The 23954-nt window shown below is 60.2% G+C and overlaps 1 protein-coding gene across 26 annotated transcripts in view; it reads right to left on the minus strand.

Moving 5' to 3' along the window:
• TPCN2 (two pore segment channel 2) overlaps positions 1-23954 on the minus strand; it is a 39110-nt gene that overhangs the window by 4491 nt on the left and 10665 nt on the right. For 2 of the 26 annotated variants that reach the window (XM_023186190.3, XM_023186202.3), the window contains 19 exons: positions 20709-20815; positions 19740-19812; positions 16026-16125; positions 14643-14708; positions 14199-14263; positions 13560-13660; positions 12888-12969; positions 12596-12682; positions 8028-8147; positions 7836-7895; positions 7610-7738; positions 6754-6803; positions 5237-5336; positions 3288-3359; positions 2030-2106; positions 1570-1669; positions 1427-1474; positions 729-810; positions 198-292 (listed from right to left, as the gene is read on the minus strand). In XM_023186190.3, coding sequence (XP_023041958.2) covers positions 198-292; positions 729-810; positions 1427-1474; positions 1570-1669; positions 2030-2106; positions 3288-3359; positions 5237-5336; positions 6754-6803; positions 7610-7738; positions 7836-7895; positions 8028-8147; positions 12596-12682; positions 12888-12969; positions 13560-13660; positions 14199-14263; positions 14643-14708; positions 16026-16125; positions 19740-19812; positions 20709-20815 — 1614 coding nt within the window. Of the gene's footprint in view, positions 1-197; positions 293-728; positions 811-1391; positions 1475-1569; positions 1759-2029; positions 2107-2453; positions 2638-3287; positions 3360-5236; positions 5337-6753; positions 6804-7609; positions 7739-7835; positions 7896-8027; positions 8148-12595; positions 12683-12887; positions 12970-13559; positions 13661-14198; positions 14264-14642; positions 14709-16025; positions 16129-19739; positions 19813-20708; positions 20816-23954 lie in introns of those variants that run through there. The other 24 variants (XM_023186189.3, XM_023186201.3, XM_023186198.3 and 21 more) reach the window with 23 other exon arrangements.

Genomic DNA, 23954 nt, shown 5'->3' on the forward strand with positions numbered 1-23954 from the left:
TCCCCCCCAGCGGCAGGAAGCAGCAGCCCCGGATCCCGGCTCTGAGCTTCCCCCATGCCGCACAGGACCAAAGCCAGATAACCACGCGGAGCGGGAGGAGGGCCATCAGGCCTGCCCGCCACCTTGGCCCCTCCACCCCCCAGCTCTTGGCTTCACACCCCAGGGGGCCACACAGAAGCCCTTCCCCACTCACACACCTGAATGGGAGCTCCACAGTCATCTGGTAGGTGGCCTCTGGGGTCCCAGCAAGTGGCTGCAGGTGGCTGTGGGGGTCCCACTTGTGAAGGAAGTTCTGGCAAGCAGGAGGGAGTGGCCAGTGAGTGTGGGCCCCGAGCGAAAGCAGCCTTGCCCCATCCCCAGCCCCTCCAGGGTCAGCCACAGGGCACCCACTGAGGGGGCTGAGCCGTTCACCCTGGACACCCAGGCACCGGCCCCAGGAGGCTGCTGGCTCCTCCTGGAGCCGATGTCCAAGGCCCTCCTTCAGCCCGACCTGGCAGCCTGAGAATTCCCACAGCCCAGATGTCAGGAGCGTCCCCCAAGGCCCCAGCAGCCAGGGCGGGCAGCACTGAGCCCCACAGGAAGGGCTCGGCCTCACTCAGGACCCGCCTAACCCAGCACAAGTCTCCCATCACAGTTCCAGGCAGGCCTGGCCAGTGGCCTCAGGCCCATCGAGAGTGAATTACAAACAAACGACCACGGAGAACAGCCTGGGCGGGGATCTCTGATACCTCCAGAATCAGGGCCAGAAACAGGTTGACCCAGATGACAGACGACACCAGCCACCACAATACAAAATAGATCTTGGACCACCTGCAGAAGACAGAGGCCCACCCCGTGAACCACGATGAGCGAAGCAAGAGCACTCGATACAGACACCGCTGCTGTGTGGTCAGGACAGTTCCTGGGCATCCGGTCCACGCACGCCATGATACAGAGCGCACGACTATTTCCACCTCAAAACAACCCAACCGAGGCCTAAAAATGTGCAACAAGCTGCCGAGGTAGCTCAGCCAGCAGGAGGCGGCGCTGGGATTAAAACCCAGGACCATCGCTGGGGCCAGTCTGAGCTCTTCGAGCTCAGAGCTGAACTATCTCATTTATCCAGCCTTCCTGGGGCTCCCCCACCCCCGTGGAATTCCTCAGAAGCCCCAAACACACCAATGGCCTCCAGGAGGTGTAAACCCAGAGTCACTGGCCACCATCCTGAGAGTCACGATGTGGCTACGCAGGGGGCAGGGGCAAGGCCAGCCAGGATGCCATGCTGGCTGACTTCCCTGTCAAGGCCCGAGTCCCTGTCCCAGCCACGCTCCGGGCATCCAGTGCAGCGTGCCCGGATGCAAGGGAACCCCCAGGCTGCACGGAGAATCACCGCCGCCCAGACGGGGACTCACGGGCCCGAGTAGCGCCGATAGGCATCCAGGAGCACCTGCCAATTGTTCACCACCATCAAGTTCCACAGAGTGACCAGGGCAGCCTGCAGGGGCAGAGAGCAGCAGTCCGGGAGGGCCCAGGCGGTGGGGAGGGGAGGAGCCCAGGGAGCAGGGCGCTGGGGCAGGGCGCAGGGCTCACCGCGAAGTCATCGAAGTTGTTGGCCCAGTACTCCAGCTGCTCGAAGCTCCCACAGGGCGCCGAGCCATTGGCAGAGGCCAGGCTGGGGGTCACAACACACCTGGGTCAGGGGCAGGGCTCCAGATTCTGAGGCCTGACACCTTACAGCCCTCCTCTGCTGGGGTGCTCGGCCTGGCCTGAAGGTCCACATTGGGGTACAGAGGGCAGGGGCAGGGAGAGTGCTGCTCTGAGCAGGCCATGAGAAATGTGCTTAGCAGACTCCGGGTAAGCGCTCTAGGAGAGGCGCAGAGCGGAGGTGCAAATCGGAGATCAGGGAAAGGGGGTGGAGGGAGGAGATGACGGAACTGGGAGAACACCCTCCCCTCCTGAGACGCTGAGCCCACCAAGGCCACCGCCAAGGCCTCCCACCCACGCTGGCACCCCTGAGACACTCCCTATGGCACCTCAGACCCCACCTCACCTGCTGTTTCCAGGGGGAGCCACAATGACACCTCGAAACAAGTTGATCCCAATGATGGCAAATTCGTAGTAGACCACCTGGGAGGCCAGGAGCCAGGAACTGGTCAGCCCCACCCATGGGCGCACCTGCCCCCACCCCCTCCCCACCCTCAGACAGAACCACAAAGCCAGGCTGATGCCTGTGAGGCCAGGACCCTCTGCCCAGGGCTGGGATTCCAGCCTGGCTGCTACTTCAAAACACATGCAGCTGGCCTCCCCCAGGGCTGGCAGGTCCACAGACACACAGGCAGGGGTGGTCATGAGGCTCCTACAGGAATCGGGGCCCTGCCCCCAGGTACCCTGGCAGCCACAATTAGGGGACAGGCTGCTGGCCCACCCCAGGCCTATCCCTAACATGCATCAGTAGAGAGTGGAGGGGTACATGCCTGGGCTAACCTGGTCCCCTTTCTGGGCCTCAGTTTCCTCTGTTATGCAAGTTAGGGGGCTGGGCAGACAGCGCCTGAGGCAAGATTCTCTTCCCGGCGTCTATTTCCAGAGGCCCGAGGCACAGCTGGGGTCCAGCCCAGAGCACCCCGTGGTCCCAGAGACACCTTCTCCCCCCGGTGGTCTCTGTCAACATGGTCAGAATAAAATGACAAAACGGCCTGAAGTGCGGCCGGGCTTCCTGCACAGGATGCCTCCTGTCACTCCACCCGAGGCAACACTGGGGCCTGCCTAGTCAGGGGCCCCTCTCCTGCCCAAGCCCGGCCACCAGGCAGAGTAGACGGGCTCCTCAGCTGGAAGGCTGGCCAAGGGGAGAGGCCGGGGTGTCCCACAGTTCTTGCTCAGCAAATGTGGCTGCAAGTCCCTGAAATCCCTCTAAGAAAGGAGCCTCGACCAAGTCCTCATCCTAGGGCTTGTGTGGGCTTTGAGGTCCTGGAGGCAAAGCCCTGTGCCTCTTAAATTTCTGTCATTAGTTTCTCAACGAGATCCACAACCCAGAAAACACAAGAGACTCAAAAGTTACCAAAACACTCTCTGGCATGCTCATGCAGGGCCACCAGCCATACCACCCTGAGCTCCCTGCTCTGCAAAGAAGGGGATGCCTCTGGCTTCTTACCCCGACCCTGTACTCTCCTGGCCTCAGGAACCTGCTGCCGTCCAAACCCAAGAAACTTCCTGCCGACAGAGCAGTGAGACGGCCCAGCACTGCCTTCCGCCAGCCTCCTAGCCTCCCACTCCAGTGCATATCCCACTGCCAGCAGCAGCCTGGTACTCACCACCAGGATCCCGCCAAACGCACGCATGTTCTGCACCAGGCCCAGGACAGTACTGGCCACCACGGCCATCGGCTGAGGACAGGAAGAGAGCCAGCCCTTACTCCTCCTGGCCCCGCAGAGGGGACACCATCCCGGCCCACCACCCTGACCCTGACGGAAAGGCAAGATGGAGCAGGCCAATGACCACCAACCCACACCCAGCTGGACCCACAGCCACCCCCACACGCCTCTACACACCCACACAGGCCCCCACATCCACCCATACACACCCTTGCACCCCAACACCCACATCTACCCACATGCATTCACACACGCTTGCATTGCCCACCCGCACGCACTCACCCACTCCTGCATCCCAACACCTCCAGCCCAGCCTCATTCAAGCACTGACTTCGAGTCCCTGTGGGAAGCCCTTCTCTGCCTCCCAACCCACTGCAGGTGGGTCAGCTACTCTGTGGCCTGGAGGCGCCAAAGCAATGCAGAGCTAGAGGTGGCAGGACCACCCGCAGGAACTGCGTCTGAGAAGGGGCCTCTGAGAACCAGCAGGGAGGCCCCAGCTCCAAAGAGCCGCTCCTCCTCATCACAGGGTAGCCGGGAGAAAGGCTTTCAAATCGGCCGCATCAACCCACCTGAGGAATCCAAATTACACAACACAGCTAAACGACACAGTGGAGACCAGTCGGCATGGACATGCACACACGGGCGTGTCATCGTGAGCATGCACATACTCACATGAGAGGCCCTGGGAAACTGCGACTTCAAGCAAAACAGCGTGATTCCAGGGCCTGCTGTGCGTCATCTCCCTTGAAGTCACAGTTTCCAAGAACCTGTGGGTGGCACTGAGGCCTTACTGTGGATGTGTGCACACACGATCATGCGTCTTATACAGGCACAGGTTCACATGGATGTCTGCATGCAATGTGTGCACAGGCGATCATGCGTCTTACACGGGCACAAGTTCACATGGATATCTGCATGCGATTATCTGGCACACGGTGATGCAGGGGTGCGTGTATATATGAATGTACGTGTGCATGTGCATGATGTGTATTGTATGATGTGTATAGTGTGACTGTGTATGATCATGTGTGCCTGCAATTGTGTGTGTATGCATGTGCCTGGTCACATGTGTGGTTGTGAGATCATGTATGCGTGGCTGTATTCTACATGTGTATGATTGTGTGTACCTGTATGGTTGTAATTATGTCTGAACACGTGTGCGTGTGTGTGTGTGTGTGTGTGTGTGTGTATGAAGGTCCCAGCACAGCAGCCCCCTAGGAAGGCTCAGGATCCCTGAGCTGCCTTCAAGTGGGACATACTGCCAGGTGGGACAGGTGCACAGCTCAGAGGAAGGATGAACGGGGACAGAGGAGGGACCTGGACACTCGGAAGAGGGGTCTTAGGACATGGAGCCAGGAGCAGTGAGGCCCAGAACCCCCACCTCTGCCTGCCCGCACTTTCAAAGTGCCCACTGCTCCCAACCGGTGCATTAAGAGAAACCAGTGCTCAGAGATGGTCATGAGCCACCTGCACTCGCATTAAGGAATCCTGGAAACAAGCTCCCTGGCCAGGGATACTGCTGCCCTCATTACTAGCACCCTGGGAGCCATGGCAAAGACCTATCTGGAAACCTCAGAGACCTGGGGGAGCGCTGGTGTCCAGGGCTCCAGCCCCAAGGAGTTCCTGCGACTGGCCAAAGCACTGCACCTTCCACACCCTTGCCCACCTTGCCCTCTCCTCCCAGAAGTGCAGTGCTGGACTCTCCTGCTTCTAACGACCCTACCCCAGCATCACAAGAACACGGCAGGGAGCTGAGGGTGCAGTCAGGGAGCCGGGAGTGACGAGCACAGTCCTCCGGCCCTTCCTGCCCCAGGCTCACCCACCCTGGAGCAACGCAGCAGCGGGCACCAGGAGGGCGGGGCGAGCGCGGGGGCAGGGCCAGCACGCACCTTCATGCTGGGGATGATGCGCAGGAAGCGGAACACGATCAGCATGTTCAGCATGCGGGTCATGTCCCACAGCGACAGCAAGCCCAGCATCTCCGGCCTCCTGGGGAGAGACATGGGGGCGAGTTGGGAGGGGCCCAGGAGCCCCACAGGGAGGAGACAAGGAGACGCGTGGGCTCCTGGACAGAGGCGCAGGGAGGGCAACGGCACGGACCAGAGGGCACCCCACAGCCAACCCGGAGCAGAAAAGCCTCCGCGGGGTGGTGAGAGGGCGGGGCCTGGGTCACTCATTGCTCCGCTTCCACCTGCAGCCCCAGTGCGACCCCCATTCCCCCAACACCTTCCCGGCCAGTCCTCGCAGGAAGGCTGCAGCCCTCCTTCTACACAGACCCTCCGTCCACACGGGAGGGCGTGGAGGCTCCAGACACTGGACTTGCTCCAGCTCAGGCCCCAGCAGAACTGGTTGAGCCAAGTCTCCTGCCTTGGTTTCCTGCGCTTGGCGGGTCACGGTCTTTCCATGCTTTCATTTCTGTTGAAACTCAAACCCATTCTCATCCAGAGTGTCAGCCCCCCCCAGGTAACGACTTAGACCACAGTGCAGCGGCATGCTCAGTGCACGTGAAAGACGAAGCCACGCCAGCCCCATGGCGCAGCACGGTGGCACTGCCTGCCTTCCTGAGGTAAGTCCTGGGGGGCTTCCTAGGGAGGTGATGGAACAGCAAGCCTCGGCTGTTCACTGTCCCCACCCCCTCCAAGCAATTCCCAGCTGCTCCCTAGGCAGTGGGGTGGGTAACAGAGCACACACACAACCAGGGAGCCGGGCCTAACCGCAGGGCCGAGGCTGGCACGCTGGGCCCTGTGCCCCCCCCTTCCTGTCTCATCGCGGGCACACCGGAGCCACACTGCCGGGGCAGAGCAGCCTGGCTGACGGCCAGGACACAGTCCCTGCCCAGGTTGTCTCTTCCTGGCCAGAACCCTGGCAGTGAGGAATCAGCACCTGCATCAGAGTTCAGCCAGCCCCAGGCCCCTGGCTCCACTATTTTAAGGGGGCTAAAGTGACATCCAGAGTGGGAGGTGATGACTCAAGGTCACACTGTGAGTCGGGGCTCTCCCAAGGACCTTCCCGCCAGCAGAGGGGCTCAGCCCAACCCCAGTGATCACAGGCCCCCTGAGACCTGAGCCAGGGGCATCTCTGCTGCCAGCCCCCAGCATGTGTGCTGGGAAGGGGAGCCCACTGCCGCCCTGGAGGGCATCTCCGAGGGTGAACAACGGCTTCCCTCCACAGCCTGCAAGCGCCAGCTTCTGGAGAGAGGATGCCCAGAGCGGCGGTAGGGCCCTCCCCCGACACAGCCTCTGCTGAGGGATCGGCCCACCCGTTCCACCATCATGGGGTCTGCCCTAGAGTCAGGGCACACCCGGCGGGCAGGCCTGGCTCCCTGGACACCACTGAGACCCTCCCAGGGGTGCTAGGTGGTGGTGCTGTTTGCTGTAGCCGCCCTCGGTTCTGCCCAGTCACATACCAGCCTGGGCGTGGCAATCGGTACACAGCCAGAGTTGAGATCTCCAAAACCTTTAATTACAAAAGAAAAGAAGGCTTCGCTACAGCAACACTAATCTGGGCGGCCCTTAAAGGAAATATAAAGCTCATCTCTAACACATTCTCCCCAAAAGGGGCTTTTGGGGAGAAACCAGAGCTTGGTCCTGGACCCCGTGGGTTGGTTGCAGATGTTGGGACTCCCTTCAGCTGGAAAGACACCCTGGCCTCAGGAATCGGGGGACTGCACAGATTGGGGGGTGGGGATGGCAGAAAAGATACTGAGTCAAGGACAGACCGCAGGGCCCTTCTCAAGTTTCTCTTCACCCGCGTGCCGAGAGGCCTGCCAGTTACAGCAAACGTCACTCTGATGTGGCTGCCTGTGACACACACACCGAGGGTGACACGCCCTCACTCCCACAGGGTCTGGGGAAAGGAAGTTTAAGCGTTTCCCGAGAACACCCTGGTGCCTGAGAGCCCCCCGGCCCCTCGCTCCACCATGCTGAGGTCACACCGTCTATCAGTGACATTAGAGGCTGTGCCCCGGGCTGGAGTCGCTGGCCAGGGCTACGGGTCCTTCAGGGCCTCCCCTGGGGGTCAGGAGTGGCAGCCTGCCCCCCATGACACTCAGATGCAGTAGAAACCCAGTCTCCTAAAGCCCCCACCGGCTACCCACTGAGCAACTCGACCAGAAGGGAAGCCAGCCCTCACCACTGAGAACAGAAGCCCACCTTCCCACAGCCTCTGGTCCTCAGGGGAGGCCTGAGATGGGCCAGCACAGAGCCCAGGTGGCACTCACCCACCCGCCCAGGAGAGGCCGGCCTCGGACGCGCCTACTTTACCAGCAGGACAATGGTGAGGAGCCCATCAAACACGTTGCTGGGATAGGACAGGTACCCTCGCAGGCCCAGGGCAAAGACCTTGAGCAGCATCTCCAACAGGTAGTACACAATGAAGACACAGTTGAGAATCTGAAGGGGCAGAAGAGGCACCCAGCATTGGGCCCCAGGGCTGGCAGCCCCGCCCAGCCTCACCCTGGCCCTAACAGGTGGCCAGCTCAGAACTTACCCCCAGGACAAAGTCATCACGCTCAGCAGGCAGCACATCTGCATCCAGCACCAGGAACACCTGCAAAGCCAGAGCAGAGGGCTCACCGGCTGGCCCAGCACAGCGCTGGGCGAGGCAGGCAGGGCAGGCTCCCGTGCAAGGTGGGTGGGAACAGGCACTTCCAGTCCAGCTCTGAGGCAAATCCACACTCACGCAAATGGACACCAGGTTTGCCATGGCGATGAGGTTCCCCAGGTAGTCAAAGTAGTAGTGGCCAAAGAGGAACTGGGCACTCTGCAGAAACGGGGACTGGTACTCGGGCCTCGGTGGGTGCTGGGTAAGGAACACACACGCTCAGAAGCACAGTCTAGCAGCCGTGGCTGTTGCAGCCCAAAAATGCTCATGCCCTCTTATTCTGGGATTTGATTCTTTTCTACCTCATCTCCCATTCTATCTATCCAGTCACAGGAAATAATCCCAGACACAGAAATCGCTTTATACATTGAGATGTTCATCTCAGTGGTCTTTGTAACACCCAAAGAGAAATAGAAGCAACTGAAATGTCCATTGAGGCTGTAAGGAAATCAGGCTGTGATATTAGAGTCACCTTAAATGTATGCAAAGTGTCACCCTGATATTTAAAAACAAAAAAGCTGTGTGAAAAAACACACGTAAGTGATATGCTCATAGCTACAGAAACTTAGCACAGAACCGACTCCTGTACGGTGGGCCGGCAGTGGCAGAAGGCAGTGAGGGGCAGGCGGGCAGCCACTGCCACCGTCAGGATCCTCGCGAGACCCAGCACTTCCCATGCTCAGCAGCCTCCTTGAGACACGTCCATGTGTGCACAGGTCGACAACGGGAACGGCCTAAATGTTTCTCAGCAAGGGGACTTGCACCTGCCGTCCCACACAGGGGCCACTGACCACCGGTGGCTATTTTATGAAAATTTCAATGCAACGAAATTCAACACTCAGTTATTCAGTGGCAACAGCCACGTGTCAAGTACTCCACAGCCACATGTGACACGTCGCTACAGCTCATCCCCCCAAAAAGTCCATATGAAAATGGAGAGGGCGAGAAGACGCGGCTGCATGAACAGGCTGCGGAGTGAAAATCGCGATGCTTCATGTATACGTCAAAGAAGAACAAAGCAACTGTTTCTTTAGGTACCTACAAATGCCTGAAATTACACGGGGAAAAGTCTGGAAGGAAAACACCAAAATATTCAGTTGAATAGAGTGGTTACTCTTGAGTGAGATCCAAACTGGCAGTGCCAGTGATCGGCAAACTTCCTCTTGGCTCCCAATATCCTCGACACGCACTCAGCCACCACGGCAGGGTCCCTTTCAGTGTCTCGTCCGCAGTGAGAGGGAGGTGAGGCTTTCTCAGCGGAGGGGCTGGAGGGACACCGCAGGAGGGCAAGCCTCCCCTGTGGTTTCCGGATGCTACGGGGTGGATCGGGGTGTGGTGTGAAGCACATGTGGACGCTCTGTCCCAGACACAGTCCCGGGCGACCTACAGCCGCAGCCTGACCTCCTGAGAATTTCCCAGCTTCCCAGTCCTCAGGGTGGAAACCAGTGCCCAAAGGCCACCTGCCCGCACTGGCACGCAATTCCCTCGGCAGGACAACACCACCGCCTGCTCACCGCCTGAGCCTGCTGCACCCGGGAGGGTCGCCTCCTGCTTACCCAGTGACCACAGACCAACCGGGGCCCAGGGAGACCAGTGAACGTCTCTGCATTCCTGTGGGCGAAACCACACCTTCTCTCAAGAGATCTGAAGCCGGCTTTGGAGGGTCCCCATCCAGGTCCATCCTTTCTCACGCACTCCCCTCAGCCCGAGGACCCCACACGGTTTCCTTACATCTTATAGTTACTCTTTTATCGTAGTTGCCACTTCCATATACGACACTTTCTGTTTAACCCAGACTGACCTTGGCCAAGAGAGATTTTAGCATTATCTGTATGTTTAAACTGTTACAGGGAGCAGGTGTTCATACGTTAGCTGTGTCACTGAGAAATAACTGATGTGACTAAAGTGGTTGTCTCTGGGTAGAAAGCCAGTGAGGTGGATTTTCCCACTTTCCTCTGTTGTCTATAACGAATGGCCACTACATTTTTAACCCCAAAAGCTTCTTATATGAAGAGGAGACTTCTTCCAGCAGCAGGCAGGGCACCTTCTCTGAAGCTCACCAGCAAGCACCAAACTACTGCCTGGCCACGGCCAGACTGACGCCCAGGCGGTGACCCCACACAGGAGGGCTCTCGAAAAGGCTGGAGCTCCCATGACATCAGCCTGCCGAGAAAGCACCTCTTTGTGCTTCCAAAACCACAGGCTGTCCCAAATCTGAGCAATCCCAGAAGCATCTGCCTCCCAAAACTGAAGCTCGGCCAGCCCTTCGCATCAGCGGGCTCTGCATCTGCAGACTGAAGCCACTGCAGATCAAAACATACTCAGGGGAAACGGCATCTGTGCGGAGCGTGTACAGGTTTGCTTACCCGTATTCCCCAAGCTCCCACCGCATCCCTAGGTGCTAGGTATGTTCTGAGTAGTCTAGAAATGATTTAAGGTATACGGAAGGATGTATGTAGGTTACATGCAAACACTACATCATCTTACATAAGAGACTTAAACATCCATGGATTTTTAAGTATCCACACGGAGTCCTAGAAGCAATCCCTGCAGATACCAAGGGGCAATAGCCTCCCCTCTACAGTCAGCATTATTAAGGAAAGAAGGTGTCAGCAAACCAGATTAAGGATCTCGCAGCTCCCAAAACCTGTGGAACCTAAACTCCCATCTCAAAGCCCAGTGCTCGGTGCCCCAGGAAGAGCATCGCTGGGACCTCAAAGGAGACGGCTGGGCTGGGAATCCGGCCAGGCCAGCCTGTTGGGCCTTCCCCACTCCTGTGCGCACACGAGCCCGCTCTACCGGGTCACGGCCAAAGCACTCCATCCGCCCTTCCTCCACAGCATCACGGGACAAGGAACTCCTTTCCAGGTCTCATCAAATCCCGACGCTGGAAAAGGGTGGGAGAGTCAGCTCTGGACAACCAGGACTCAGCCGCACCCGAGCGAACAGCAACAACGTTTCAGGGAGAGCCCAGATGGCCCAGAGCACACCAGGAGCAAAGCCTGAGACGAAAACCATCTTTCCAGAACCTTTAGGATGACTGGCTTCTCCCGGCCTGCGTCCGCCTGTCCCTGGAAGGGGCCGGATCACAGCAAACTAGCCTACGACAGTCGCTTCCTGAGCCCCAAACACCTCTGGCCCTAGGACAAGAGCCATTATCTAGGACACTGCTTCTTAATTTTCTGTCATCTGAGGACCATCTCCACAGTTTCTGGGAAATCTGCACCTGTACCCAAATTTCTTTCATATCTTCAAGACAACCTTAAGTTGATACCACACTGCCCAGCCTTGTCCCAAGCAGAGGTTTGATGGCGTGAATACTCAGAGTGCCACCTGTTGATCCTCACCACACTCATCGCCCATGCCCCAAGGGGTTGGGGGGGCCACACTGAGGAATGCAGCCCTAAAGGGGATGCCCAAAGTGACAATGGGGACGAGCACGTGGCACTCAAGCACAGGTTGGGGCAGAGCCTGACTCCAGAGGTCTGGAAGGACCTTAGGAAAACATGTTTTTTAGAGAACCACCTCTGACAGGGGCCTGCAGCCACAGAGGCCGACAGGGAACCCTGAGGCAGGTGACAGCTGCTAGGGGCTGAATTTTGTCTCCCTCAGAATTCGTATCTTTAACCTCTAACCCCCAGTAGCTCAGAATGTGACTATATTTGGAGACAAGGCCTTTTAAAAGGTAATTTGGTTAAAACAAGGCCATTAGAATGGGCCCTAATCCAATCTGAATAGGGTCCTTTTAAGAAGAGGAGATGACACACAGAGGGATGACCACATGAGGACACAGGGAGAAGGTGATGTCTATAGGCCATGAAGAGAGGCCTCTGGTGAGGACACGGGGAGAGGGTGGCATCTACAGGCCACGGAGAGAGGCCTCAGGTGAGGACATGGGGAAAGGGTGGCACCTACAAGCCACTGAGAGGGGCCTCAGGAGGAACCAGCCCTGTGACACCTTGGCCTCGGACTGACGGCCAGGACCGTGGATGACAAATGTCTGCTGCTTCAGCCCCACCCCTGCCCCAGTCTGTGGTGCCGTCCCAGGAGCCTGAGCAAACGAGAAAAGTGACCCAGAACTGGCAGGCGTCTGCGACTCCGCCTGTGTGCCCCATCCCTGTTCCAGGCTCCGGCTCAGTCCTCTGAGGCTGAGCAGCTGGAATGGCAGCCCCCATGCTGCCCCCACACTGCCTGTGAGCACCTGGGCGGTTTCCCAATGTCTCCACCCACCTGGCCCAGGCCTTCTGGACACAGAGCTTAGACAGATGCTGAGGCCCACCTGGTAACTCTGTAGACCAGTGTCAAGGGTGAAAGACAAAGGCCTTGGAGAGGACCCGCATGCGGACCTCCTAAGAAAGGACAGGCAGGAAAAGGAGAGTCTGTCATGGAAATGGAGAAAACCATTTGGAAGATTTATTTGTGTCGGGCTGGGCTCAGGCTAGTTCCTGGGATCTGGGGAATTTCATAAAAATCTCCCCAATCTCCAAGAGCCAAAGAGATCTCCATTCCCAGTTCCCATCCTAGGAGCCAGCACCCCGGGCAGGCGAATCCCGGCGCCCATCATTAGAGGCGTTCCCCAGGTGATCAAGGTTGGTGGAAACTGGACAGCACCCCCATCCGCCCTGGGCGGCCGTGGCCCCACTTACCTCTTTAACCACACTTCTGTCAAGCTCGTTGAAGAGTTTCTGAAACTCGTCAGCCGAGAGCGGAACACTGCCGTAGGAGCGCAGCTTCTGCAGAGGAAGGAGCGCAGGTCAGCGGTGGCGCCTGGGAAGGTGAACGCCCTTGGAGGCGAGTGCCCCCAGCCCCAACCCCACCCCGACGGGCTGTGAACGCTGCAGGTGACCTCAAGCCGCACACCCAGTCCTGAGAAGGGGCTGCTGGCCCAAGTGACCTCCCGGGAGGAGCCCAGAGGAGGCTGGGGGCTGGGGTGGGTACCTCCATCATGGCCTGTTTGTGGGAGCTGTCCAGCTGGACCTTCTGAAGCACCTGCAGCAAGTTCTGGGGCTTCACCCCAACTCTGCAGGGAAAAACCCACAGCCCAGTCAGCACAGCCAGCTCAGCCCCCCTCGGAACCCGGGCCTGAGTCCTCCAGTCCTGGCATCTGGCTTGAGCTTTGCCGTGAAGCCACTTTGCAGCCTGAGCCACAACAAGAGCCCCTGCAAGGAGCGTCCTGCCACTGCCGTCCCCCCGAGGAGGCGCAAACTGACTTCACCACTATGAGCAGTCGGGACCAGAACTTGCCACCACAGCGTCCCTCAAGCTCTCTGCCCTCATTTCCAAGCAGGACGGTGGTGTGGACACCTGGCCCACGCACCTCTGGCTCTGCTGCCTAAGTCAGCACAGAAGGGGGACAAGGAGAAGGCCAGGCCACTCGGCCCTTCACCAGCCCAGGGTCCCTGAGGGGCACGAAGATAAAGGCATGGACTCAGGGCAAGGAGGCCGGCAACCACAGAGCGCCAGGGACAGGGTGGTTTCTGTGAGTCGGGTGCCAGCCAGCAGGGGCGAGGGACAGGCCGAGCACGAGAAGCCCCTAATGAACACCCGGCCCCTGCCCAGCAGCCACAGCGCCCACCCCCAGGGATAAGAGGGTCCATGCTCAGCACTCACGCCTGAGGGAAGGCTCCTCCCTCCCCCGCCATGGAGGACAGCACTTCAAAGGCAGCCCGGGTCCCCAGCCGCCTCCGGAACAGCGAGGTCTGGAGAGATTTCTGCAAAGAGGAAGGCTCTGAACGGCAGGATCAGCCCTCCCGCGGCTCAGAACCCCCAACCCGTCCCTCCCCCAGGGAACAGGCGAGGGGGAATCTGGGCAGCCTTGGAGGGGGCCCAGCACCCCATGCCTGGGGGCAGCCCCTCACCCCCCGGGAATGAAAGGACTGGGCACGGACCCCCTCACCCCCCAGAAATGAGAGGACTGGTCACAGACTCCCGGAACAGGCCACACAGGAAGGTGTCCGACGGGCGTGCTGTGCAATACACTGGGCCATGTTTCTTCTCTGTGTGTTGGGGGGTCCCCGGCTCCCCCTCAAGAGGGTTTAGGGTCTGCTGTCCTGGGAGCTGCCATCTCTGGCAGTGGCCAGAGCAACAACATATGTGTATCCCCAGCGGATCCACAGGAGGTGGCAACCCTGCCCTCCCGTCCCACCAGGAGCCTGGCCAGCAAGGGTCGCCCAGCGGCTCAGCTCAAGCCACACCCCGCTTGGCCTCCCGGCAGCTCCAGGCAGAGCCAGGACGGAGGAGCTCGCTCACCATCAGGTAGCCCCGGAACTGGCTGTAGATGATGGCCGTCAGCAGGTTCATCAGAAACAGGCTTCCTTCAAGAGGAGACAGCCACGGTCAGGAGGCCACCAGCACAGCAGCAAAACCAACGCCAGGGCGGCCAGCGCAGGACAGCACAGTGCCGGGGACGCCCCTATCAAATGGAAATGTGGCCTGGCCAGCGCAGTCACAGGTGGGGGGACGACGAGGTCGACGGTGATGACAGAACAGAAAGCGTGGGGTGGGGGCCCCCTGGGGTGAAGCTGTGGGGTGGGGAATCCCTGGGGTGAAGCTGTTGGCGGGGGATCCCTGGGGTGATCTCTGGAGTGAAACACACGGATGTGAAGTTTCAGGTCATGGAGAGAGCAGAGTATGCCAGTCCCTGAGCTCTCGGGATCCTGATCACAGAATGCTGGCCACGTTACCTGCACTCACCTATCACGGTGAAGACTATGAAGAAGATGGCGTAGGCCCGGTTCTTGGAATATGCAGGAATCATCACTGAAAGAAAAAAGAAACAACGGAAGTTGACAACCTCAGTTCCTGATCCCATTCCCTTCCTGACCCTACGCTATTTGCTTTTGCAATAGAAAGGAGGCCTCCATTGTAGAAAGGAGGTCTCCACTGCCGAGAGTGTTGGCTCACACCTGTAATCCCAGCACTTTGGGAAGCTGAAGTGGGTGGATCACTTGAGGTCAGGAATTCAAGACCAGCCTGGCCAACATAGTGAAACTCCACCTCTACTAAAAATACAAAAATTAGCCAGGCGTGGTGGCGGGTGCCTGTAATCCCTGCTACTCGGGAGGCTGAGGCAGGGGAATCGCTTGAACCCAGGAGGTGGAGGTTGCAGTGAGCCGAGATCACGCCACTGCACTCCAGTCTGGGTGACATAGCGTGGCTCCGTCTGAAAGAAAGGAAAGGAAAGGGAAAAGGAAAGGAAAAGAAAAGAGAAAAGAAAGGAGGTCTCCTGGGAGGACTGAGAGGCCTTCCTGTCTGAACTCGATCTCTCGCCTCTGCTCGCACACCCTCCAGGATGGGGACTCCCTACCTATCAAGGATGTCCCTCTGCGCGCAGAGCTCACAGCCTCCCTGCAGCCCTCCCCATAGACAGTCCTGCTCCCCCTGCGGTCACCTGCTAGGACTCAGAGGACACAAGAGACAGCACTCAGGGTCCGCAAGATGAAAGGTACCAGCCAGGGTGGCTGGGCCACAGCCAAGCCCAGGACCGTGGCCTTCATCCTGGCCACACCTGCGCCTGAGCAGCGGAGGCCCCACCAGCATCACACAGGGTGAGCATCGTGGCTGGTAAGACCCTCGGCCCTCACATGCTGCTGCCCCGTGGCTCCCACAGCTGAACCTCAGCAGCCACAGGAGTGGAGGTGTGTGGAGCTCCAGCAGGACGGCACCGGGAGAGCCCTCTGACCACTGACCTCCAGTAGGAGCGCACCGGGGGACCCTCTGACCACTGCCATCATCACCCTATGAAGAACACCAGCCACTTTCAGCTTCTCAGAGGAGTGAGACAACGAGGAGGAAGAGAAGACGAAGAGAAAAGGGAGGAGGGAGTAAGAAAGCAAAGGCATGAGACAGAAAAGGAAAGAAAGAAAGAGAAGGGAGAAGGGAGAGGGAGAAGAAAACCAAGACAAGGAGGAAGAGAAAGGAAAAGAAGGGGAGGAAGGAAAGTGTCACCCTTTCTTCTCCACTTGTCGATAAAACGGCCTCGGACACTCCCGCTGGGTGCTAAGGCTCAGCGGCCCAAACCGGCCCCCCATGCTGGGCTCACCGACCCCCAGGGTCCCTCCCTGGCCCTGCACGCACCATCGGGGTTGTTGGCCGTGGTCAGCAGCACCAGGAGGGAAGTCAGAGACTCAGGCAGGTTCTGGAAGTAGGTCAGCCTCTCCCTGTCCTGCCCATCATCCTGCTGAGAGCAGAAGCGGCAGCTCCAGGGCGCCACTGGGTCCCCACCCCACAGGCTGAGCCCCAGGCCCCGGACCCAACCGGCTGGAACCATCCACCCACTGCCCAGCCTGCATCTCCCGTGGCCTCCCAGCAGGCTGAGCTCATGGCCAGACAGCACCGAACTCAGGATCTCAGGGCGCAAGAGTGGGCACCCAGGGAGACCGCTCACCCGCACGGACATGGTGCCTGGAAGCAGGACGGCAAAAAGCCCTCGGCCAGCCTAGTGACCTCCCTCAGGCCACCTCGCCTGCTCACAGCCGATTCTGCCATGCACTGTGCAGGCAGTGAGGCTACAGGGCAGGGGCGGGCAGGGGCGGGCAGGGGCAGGAGGGGCAGGAGGGGCCCAGGCTGCCACGGTGGGATAGGCTGGACCCTTCGTGAAGCCTACTCTAGAGGCTGTGTGTGTGTCAGGGCCCATGGCCACCCACGGGACCCAGGGGCACTGTGCTCGCGGCTGTGGTGAATCACAGCCATTGGCAAGGGGCATCCACACCAGAGTCCCTATCCTCTCTCCCTCCTGAGAGGGGTCCCAGCCACAAAACACAGCTGGCACGTGCAGCGTTTCTGCTCGGAAAGCAACTCCACTCGAGACTCTGGGCCCGGGGCTCTCACTGGGGCCAGGCTCGTGGGCACTCTCTGCCGATCAAGCCTGCAGACCCCCAGCTGGAAGATGCCCGGCTGGAAGATGGGTGGTTCCTGCAAACCAGACTGGTTGTGTGAACTGGATGGACCGGTGGCACAGCAGGACTTGGCACACAAAGCAAACTCTTAGGGATCGTTTCAAAGCCACGAGCCCAGCTGCTGGCAAAGGGGAGACCTCGCAAGCAGGCTCTGGCATGGAGGCGCCTGTGACGGCCACTCTCTCTCACACAGGCCGCCCTTCCAGCCTCAGAGCCACATCAATAGCACCGAGGCCTGCAAGGTCTCACCTATAAAATGGCCCTGTCCCCTCATCTGCCCAGTCAGGGGCTCCCAAGGACACATGAACTAATTGATGGTGAAGACGCCACAGTCTGCTAAGGGGAGGGGGCACAGGGGCCACTGAGAGGAAGTTAGAAGGCAGGGAGCACTGTCAGGCGCAGAACCATGGGTAGGGACAGGCTCCCCTGCTGGGGAGAGCAAGGTGGGCCCCTCCTGGGCCTCAGCCCAAGCCAGAGCGGAGGAGCACAGCAAGGCCTTCGAAGCCTGGAGGGCAGGCTGGCCTCCAGCGGTCACCGGGGACGGCAGGACTGGAGCGCTGGGCTCAGGCCTCCTGGGCCTCCCCACTCCCACTCCCACCCAGTCAAACCACTACATTCCCAAACGTAAAGCAACCCACTGAGTGCCCACTGAGCAAGGTTCAGGGCCAGGCTTCGAGTCAGCTGAGGAAGGTTCTGGCACCCACACCACCTAACAGATGCTGAGGTCCACAGAGCTGACAGAACTCCCCTGCCCCGGCCCTTCTCCCACCCCACACTGCGCCTCCCAGCAGGCCTCACGCTCCTCCTCTGCAGTTCAACCCCTGCTCGGGCAGACCCTAGGCGTGACCTCCCGTACCTACAGCCCAGTCCAAGCCACAGCTCTGCGAGGGACACAGAGGAGCCCTGGGCTCCCGCCCAATCTGCCACAGCCAGCAACGATGGACCTGAGCCACAGCCCCGACCTGAGAAACATCTGCAAAATGGGACAGCACCATCACGGCTGCTGGGAGACCACACACCCCAGCACCAACCCTGGTTCTTGGAAATCAATCCAGGTTGGAGCTTCACAACGAGCAAAGCCAGCAGAGGACAAGCAGGCTGGCTCTGGACCATGCTCACAAAGGTAGCTAAAGCGAGGCAGCTGCTGCACCCAGCCAGCAGGAGCCAGGGATGCCAGCAGGGCCATCCGGAAGCACAGCCTGGCTACTGCCCCAGGCCAGGCTGGCAGGGCACGATGGCCGGGGAAGGAAGGCAGGGACAGGCCGGCCACCATCCCATGCTCCTCTCAAGTCGTGCCTCGGACAGGGATCCAGACTCCTGCCAAGACCACGACAAGCACTCTGACCCCTCACACAAGGCACACCTTGCTCCCCCAGGGCCACTTCATGGGGCAGAACCCCACGCCTAGAGGAGGAGCCAGCCCTTCCCGGTGCCTCAGGACGGGACACTCAGCTTTTCCAGGGCGGAGGATCACACCCCAGCCTCAAGGCCGAAGCTGTTGCCACTTCCAGCACCCACACTGACGCCATCCACCTGGTACGGGATCTGGGAAACAGCGCCACCGCGGCGGTCACTGGACAGTCACACAGAGGAGGGCCTGAGATTCCGTCAGCCGGTTCCATCTCCACAGCCCAGCTGCCCCTGAATCACAGCCATTGGCAAGGGCGCATCCACACCAGAGTCCCTATCCTCTCTCCCTCCTGACAGGCACACAAACACATACACACAGAGACACGCACGCACGTACACACGCACACAGACATACAGACACCACACACACACACAGACACCATGCACACACGCAGACACTACACAAGCACACAGACATACAGACACCACGCATGCACAGACACCACACCACACACCACATAAGACACCACACACACACACATACAGACAAGCCATGCACACATAGACACCACGCACGCGCACAGACAACAAACTCGCACACAGACATACAGACACCACGCATGTGCACAGACACCACGCACGCGCACAGACATACAGACACCACGCACACACAGGGGCTCACTGACTGCTTCCGCCCTGGGTGAGAACCCGGGCTTCAGCCTTCCCCTTCTGGACAACACACAGCAAACCCCAACGCGGCCACAAACGAACAGCAGCACAGGCTGAGCACTGTCCACTCCCACAACAAAGCCGCAGAGATGCGGCGTGGCCCCAGCCCCAAGGAGGATGGTGCCCTCGGCCAGGACAGGAGAACAAACGCGTAACACTGCAGCGGGGTAGGCAGACAGGCAGACGCCTCCACACAGCAACGAGCTGCTGCGCCCCGGGCAGCCACAGAGGAGGATATGGTGGGAGAGACTAGTGGCAGGAGAGGGCGTGGGAGGTGAGGGCCCTCCCAATAGGCCAGCGCAGCCTGGGGGGCTGCAGTCAGAGAGGGTGCAGGGCAAGCCTGGTTGTCAGGAAGGATGAACGGGACTGGAGGAGAAACCAGAGGAAGCACCCTCAGTGAAGGGCCTGGCGGGGAGGGGTGGGGAGGGGTGGGGAGACAGAGACAGGGAGGAAGGTAGGAGGGGAGGAGGACAGGGGATAGGGAGGGAGGGAAGTGGGCAGGAGGGTAGGGGAACTGAGTCAGGATGGGAGGGAGCAGGGGAGGGTGGGAGAGGGGCAGCCAGGACAGAGGACAAGTGGCCCTGAGCCCTGGAGACCCCAGGACAGACAGGTGTCCGGGCAGTGGGGTGGTGGAGCACTGTGGCCACCCGAAGGCAGGCGCCTGGACCCCTGATGGGCCACCGCTAACTACTGGACAGAGTTTGCACATGGGTTAAGCCAAGTCAGCAGACACCGGCCCAGCCCCTCTGTTAGTCACAGCATAGACACCATCCCCAGCAGCCCCATCCCCGGGCCCTGGCCGCGGGCGCCCTACCTTCCCACCGGCGAACAGCAGCATCCCAAACATGGTGAAGAGACACAGGTGGATGGCCAGCAGCAGCCCGACACTGCGGGAGAGCGTAGCACTCAGCCTGGGCCAGGCGGGTGGGCAGGCAGGACCCAGGGACACCTGATCTGCCCGCGGGGCTCGGTGACAGGAGCGCCCAGGAGTCTGCAGCAGCTGAGTCCTCCTCTCCCCGAGGGCCTTGCCTCATGCTCAGCTCATGGGGCTCAGAGGAAAGGCCTGGTCCTGCCCTGGCAGGGTCCCTTCTTTGACAGTGACACATGAAACCCAGGGGGCCCAGCTGAGACAGCATCCAAGGGCCCAGGGCTCTCAGAGGGGAGGCCACTTCCACCCACCTGAGCCGGAGGGTGAGGGGTCGGCACGTGAGCCACTAGGGACTCGGGCAGCGTTGCCACTGGCAAGAGCGGAGGGTGACAGGGGATCGGGACCGGGTGAGCCGAGGTGGGTGGAGGCTGGGCCTGGGGCGCAGGGAGAGAGCCCCACGCTTCTAGTGGCAACAAGAGCCACGAGGGCTTCCAAGCAGGGGTGGCGTCAGGAGCAGCTCGGCTTTATGAAGTCTAGGCTGGCAACGTGCAGACACCGTGAGTGGGAGGGGACAGGAGAGGGGTGAGGCAAGGTGCAGCCACAGTGGGGACAGAGGGGACAAGAGGAGACCCATCGGAGGGAGTGCCCAGGGGACTCACAGCCTTTGAGCTGGGGCCACAGTGTCTGCAGCCCCGGGCCTAGGTCGAAGGCTGCTGGGAGGCCTCTGGGGAACTGTCGGAACCACTGAGACCCCAAACGCCCCCCCAGCGGCCTCCCCACACCGTCACCAGCCAGCCAGGGATGCGGAGCAGGCAGTCCAAGGTGAGACTCCGATGGGCCCCGCCCGCAACCACATGGCCTGGGGCAGAGAGAGCCCCTTCCCAACCCTACGAGCCCGGGGCACTAAGGGCCCACCTGGCCATTTCCGGCAGCGACCAGTGGATGCACTTCAAGGTCTTCTTCATCAGAGAGGAGTTCTGCAGCAGGAAGAAGGGGCGGAGGAGCCGGCGGACGCGCAGAGGCTGGAAGAGATCCGGGCAGCTGAGAACCACGTAGAGTGCTTAGTTCTACCCCCACCGACCATCCCAGGTGGGCACACAGTTCAGAGACCCCGGTACCCTGGGGGCCACTCCACAGTCACTGAGCTCGGAGTGGAGGGCCTGGCTCCTGAGCTGGCCTTGAGACCTGTTCCGGGCCGCATGATCCGCAGTCCTTCCCCGTCGCAGGCCTCCCCCTTGCCCATCTCCCAACTCCTGGGCGCTGCACACACAGGCTCCCCAGTCCTAACACCTGTCCCCATCCCTGTCCAAGGTCCTCCTCCCCTCTGCCCACCCAGGACACAGTTGGAAGGGTGGCGGCCCCATGCCTCCCTTGGGACCCTCCTGCCTTGCCCAGCACACCTGGCCTCTCAGGGTACCATTCCCACCTCCTCACCCCTCAACCCTCAACCCACCTCCCCTCGTGCCCCTGCCTCCAAGCCTTCCCCTCCCAGACACAGACCCTGCTCCCAGGAGCCCCACCTCCACACCCCCACACTCACACAGCGCCCTCCAGCCTCACTGCTCCCACACCCAACCCTCACACGGCGTGAACCTGCGTCCCCTCCAAATCTCATGTTGAATTTGACTTCCCGTGTTGGAGGCGGGACCTAGCTGGAAGGGTCTAGGTCATGGGGTGGATCTCTCGAGAACAGCCTGGCACCCTCCCTGCGGTAATGACTTCAGGTGAGGGTTCGCGAGAGATCTGGTTGTTAAAAGGAGTCTGCAGGCTTCCCTTGCCATGTGACACACCTGCTCCCCGTCTCCTTCTGCCATGAGTGGATGTGGACGCTTCCTGAGGCCTCACAGAAGCAGACGCCAGCACCATGCTTCCCATGCAGCCTACAGAGCCGTGAGCCAAATAAACTCCTTCTCTAGTAATACTCAGCCTCAGGTCTTGCTTTATGGCCACGCAAAACAGACTCACACACACTCTCGCAGGTATCCCCATCTGCCCTGCCTTCCTCCTGTGAGGACAGAAGTGCCCACCCACGGTCCTGTCAACCCACCCCAGCCCTCTCAGTGTTGGTTCACTCACCACCTCCTGCTCCAACCACCACACACCAGTTTCTCACAGCTTCCATCATGTTTCCCTGCCCTCCCCTCTATTCACCCACCTCCCCTGCTCCTGTCCCAGCCCATCCTCCCCTCCTGGCCACTGGGACCCACCTGGGGGTCCCCATGATATCTTCCCATCCTGCCTGGCACCCTCGGCACCAGACACAGCTACCTTGGTGCTCCCGGCTGCCCTGTGGGCCCCTGCGCTGCCCGATCCGCCTGTGCTGGGCACCCTGCCCCCACCTCCTCTCTGCCTCACACCTGGATTCAGTCCCATGAGTATCACGTTTACACGTTGGCGCCTGTCAATCTCAAATCCACACTCTCAGCTGCAGTCTCGCATCCTCATCAGTGCCTTGTTTTAGAAGCGCAGAGCTCTCAGCTCCTTGCACAAAACCAAAACGCTCCGACAGCTGCCCACGGCTCTGCCCATGGCCTCCAGGGTCCACAGAGCAGGCCTGGCCAGTCAGTCCGGCCCCTTCCCAGGCCTCAGAGGCCACGGCCCTCCAGCCGCCAGTCTCTGCCCAGCCGGCCGGCTCAGCCCCCAGCCAACCTGCAGAACGCCACCTCTGCCAGGGCTGCCGGGCTCCTCTCCGGCACGGCACCCACCACTCGGGAATCACACTCTGCGCCTGGCACTTCTGTGCGCTGGCAGTCTCTCCGTCACTCTGAAGGGGGTCTCAGAGGACAAGAGACCTGCCCATTCTGTTCACCACGGTCCACCCAGCAGCAGCACCGCAGGCCCTCCGGAATCTGCAAGTGACTGATCCCCAGCACTCACTCCAAGTGAACCATCACCCTCAAAAGGGCCCCCAGGGCCTGGCGCAAGACGGAGAAGGCCAAGGGAACAGCGGTGAACAGAGAACGGCTCAGGGCTATGGCTCCTGCCCTGTGCGCCCAGCTCACCTGGAACCCACTCATTGCCCACTGGTTGGAAACTCTGGTCTTAGGGCCTAATAACAGAGGCTTCTCTCAGCCCCCTCTACAGGCCAAGCAGACACTGAAGGTGCTGCTGGCTCCCCTCCCCCGCCCAGGAACTTGCACCCTCACCTGTAGTCAGGCACGGACCACAGCACAGCTTCCCCAGACGCAACAGCCCAACCCTGAGGGCCTTCCCTTGACAGCTGGGGCCGTGAGGCCTCTATGAGGATGGGAAGGTACATCCAGGTGACCAGCCTTCAAGGACAACCAACCACAATGCCAGTCAAGCCCCTGGGACCCTCAGACCCAAGGTTTTGAAGACAAACCACGTCCAAACAGCTCTGGCAAAGACAAAGTGAATGAGCAAAACCCAATAGTGACCGGCAGCCCAGGTGTTATCCAGCCCCCCTGGCCACAAGGCTGGGGGCACCCGGTCCTCCCTGCAAGCCGCCCAGTGCCTGCAGGAGTTCTGTATGACTGGACAGCTGGCCACAGAGGAAAACCTCAGGCCTGGTTTGCAGACATGCTGAGTGACGGCCGGTCCAGCCAGAAACGCACACGCGCATTTCAGCCTCCATCGAGAAAGCGCCGCACAGACGCTGCGGAAGGCAAAGCTCTGCAGTGGGCGGTCCCCTGCGTGGACTGGAAAGAGGACATTCCCAGGTGGAGGACGGGGCATGGAAAGAGAAGGGTGGAAGACTGAGGACGAGGTCTGGGAGGAAGCACGTGGACTGGCTGCTCTGAACAAGCTGCCCTGAACAAGCTGCTCTGCACAGCACGTGGCATGAGGAGCTGAGGCCCCACATGAACGCCCACCATGAGCACCGTGGAGAGGAGGCTCTCTGGCCAGGACGAGGCGTCCTGTGGATGCAGCTGGGCCTCTTCCCTCAGCCACCCTGCTCCTAACTCCCTCCACCACACACAAATCGGCCACCACGACAGACACGGAGGCCATGCCTCGTGCCAACAGCACAGCCGCTCAGCCAGAGGCAGAGCCAGGCATCCGCCCAAGACAGACCCCGGCAACAGAGGGGCCCTTGCCCACAACCAGCACCCATCCGTCCTCCCGGGACAGACAGGCGTGCAGGTTATCAATCTGCCAACGTCTCTGCCAGCACATCCCAGAACTTGGGGAATGAACTCA

Source organism: Piliocolobus tephrosceles, chromosome 13, assembly GCF_002776525.5.
Source record: "Piliocolobus tephrosceles isolate RC106 chromosome 13, ASM277652v3, whole genome shotgun sequence".
NCBI classification, from domain to species: Eukaryota; Metazoa; Chordata; class Mammalia; order Primates; family Cercopithecidae; genus Piliocolobus; species Piliocolobus tephrosceles.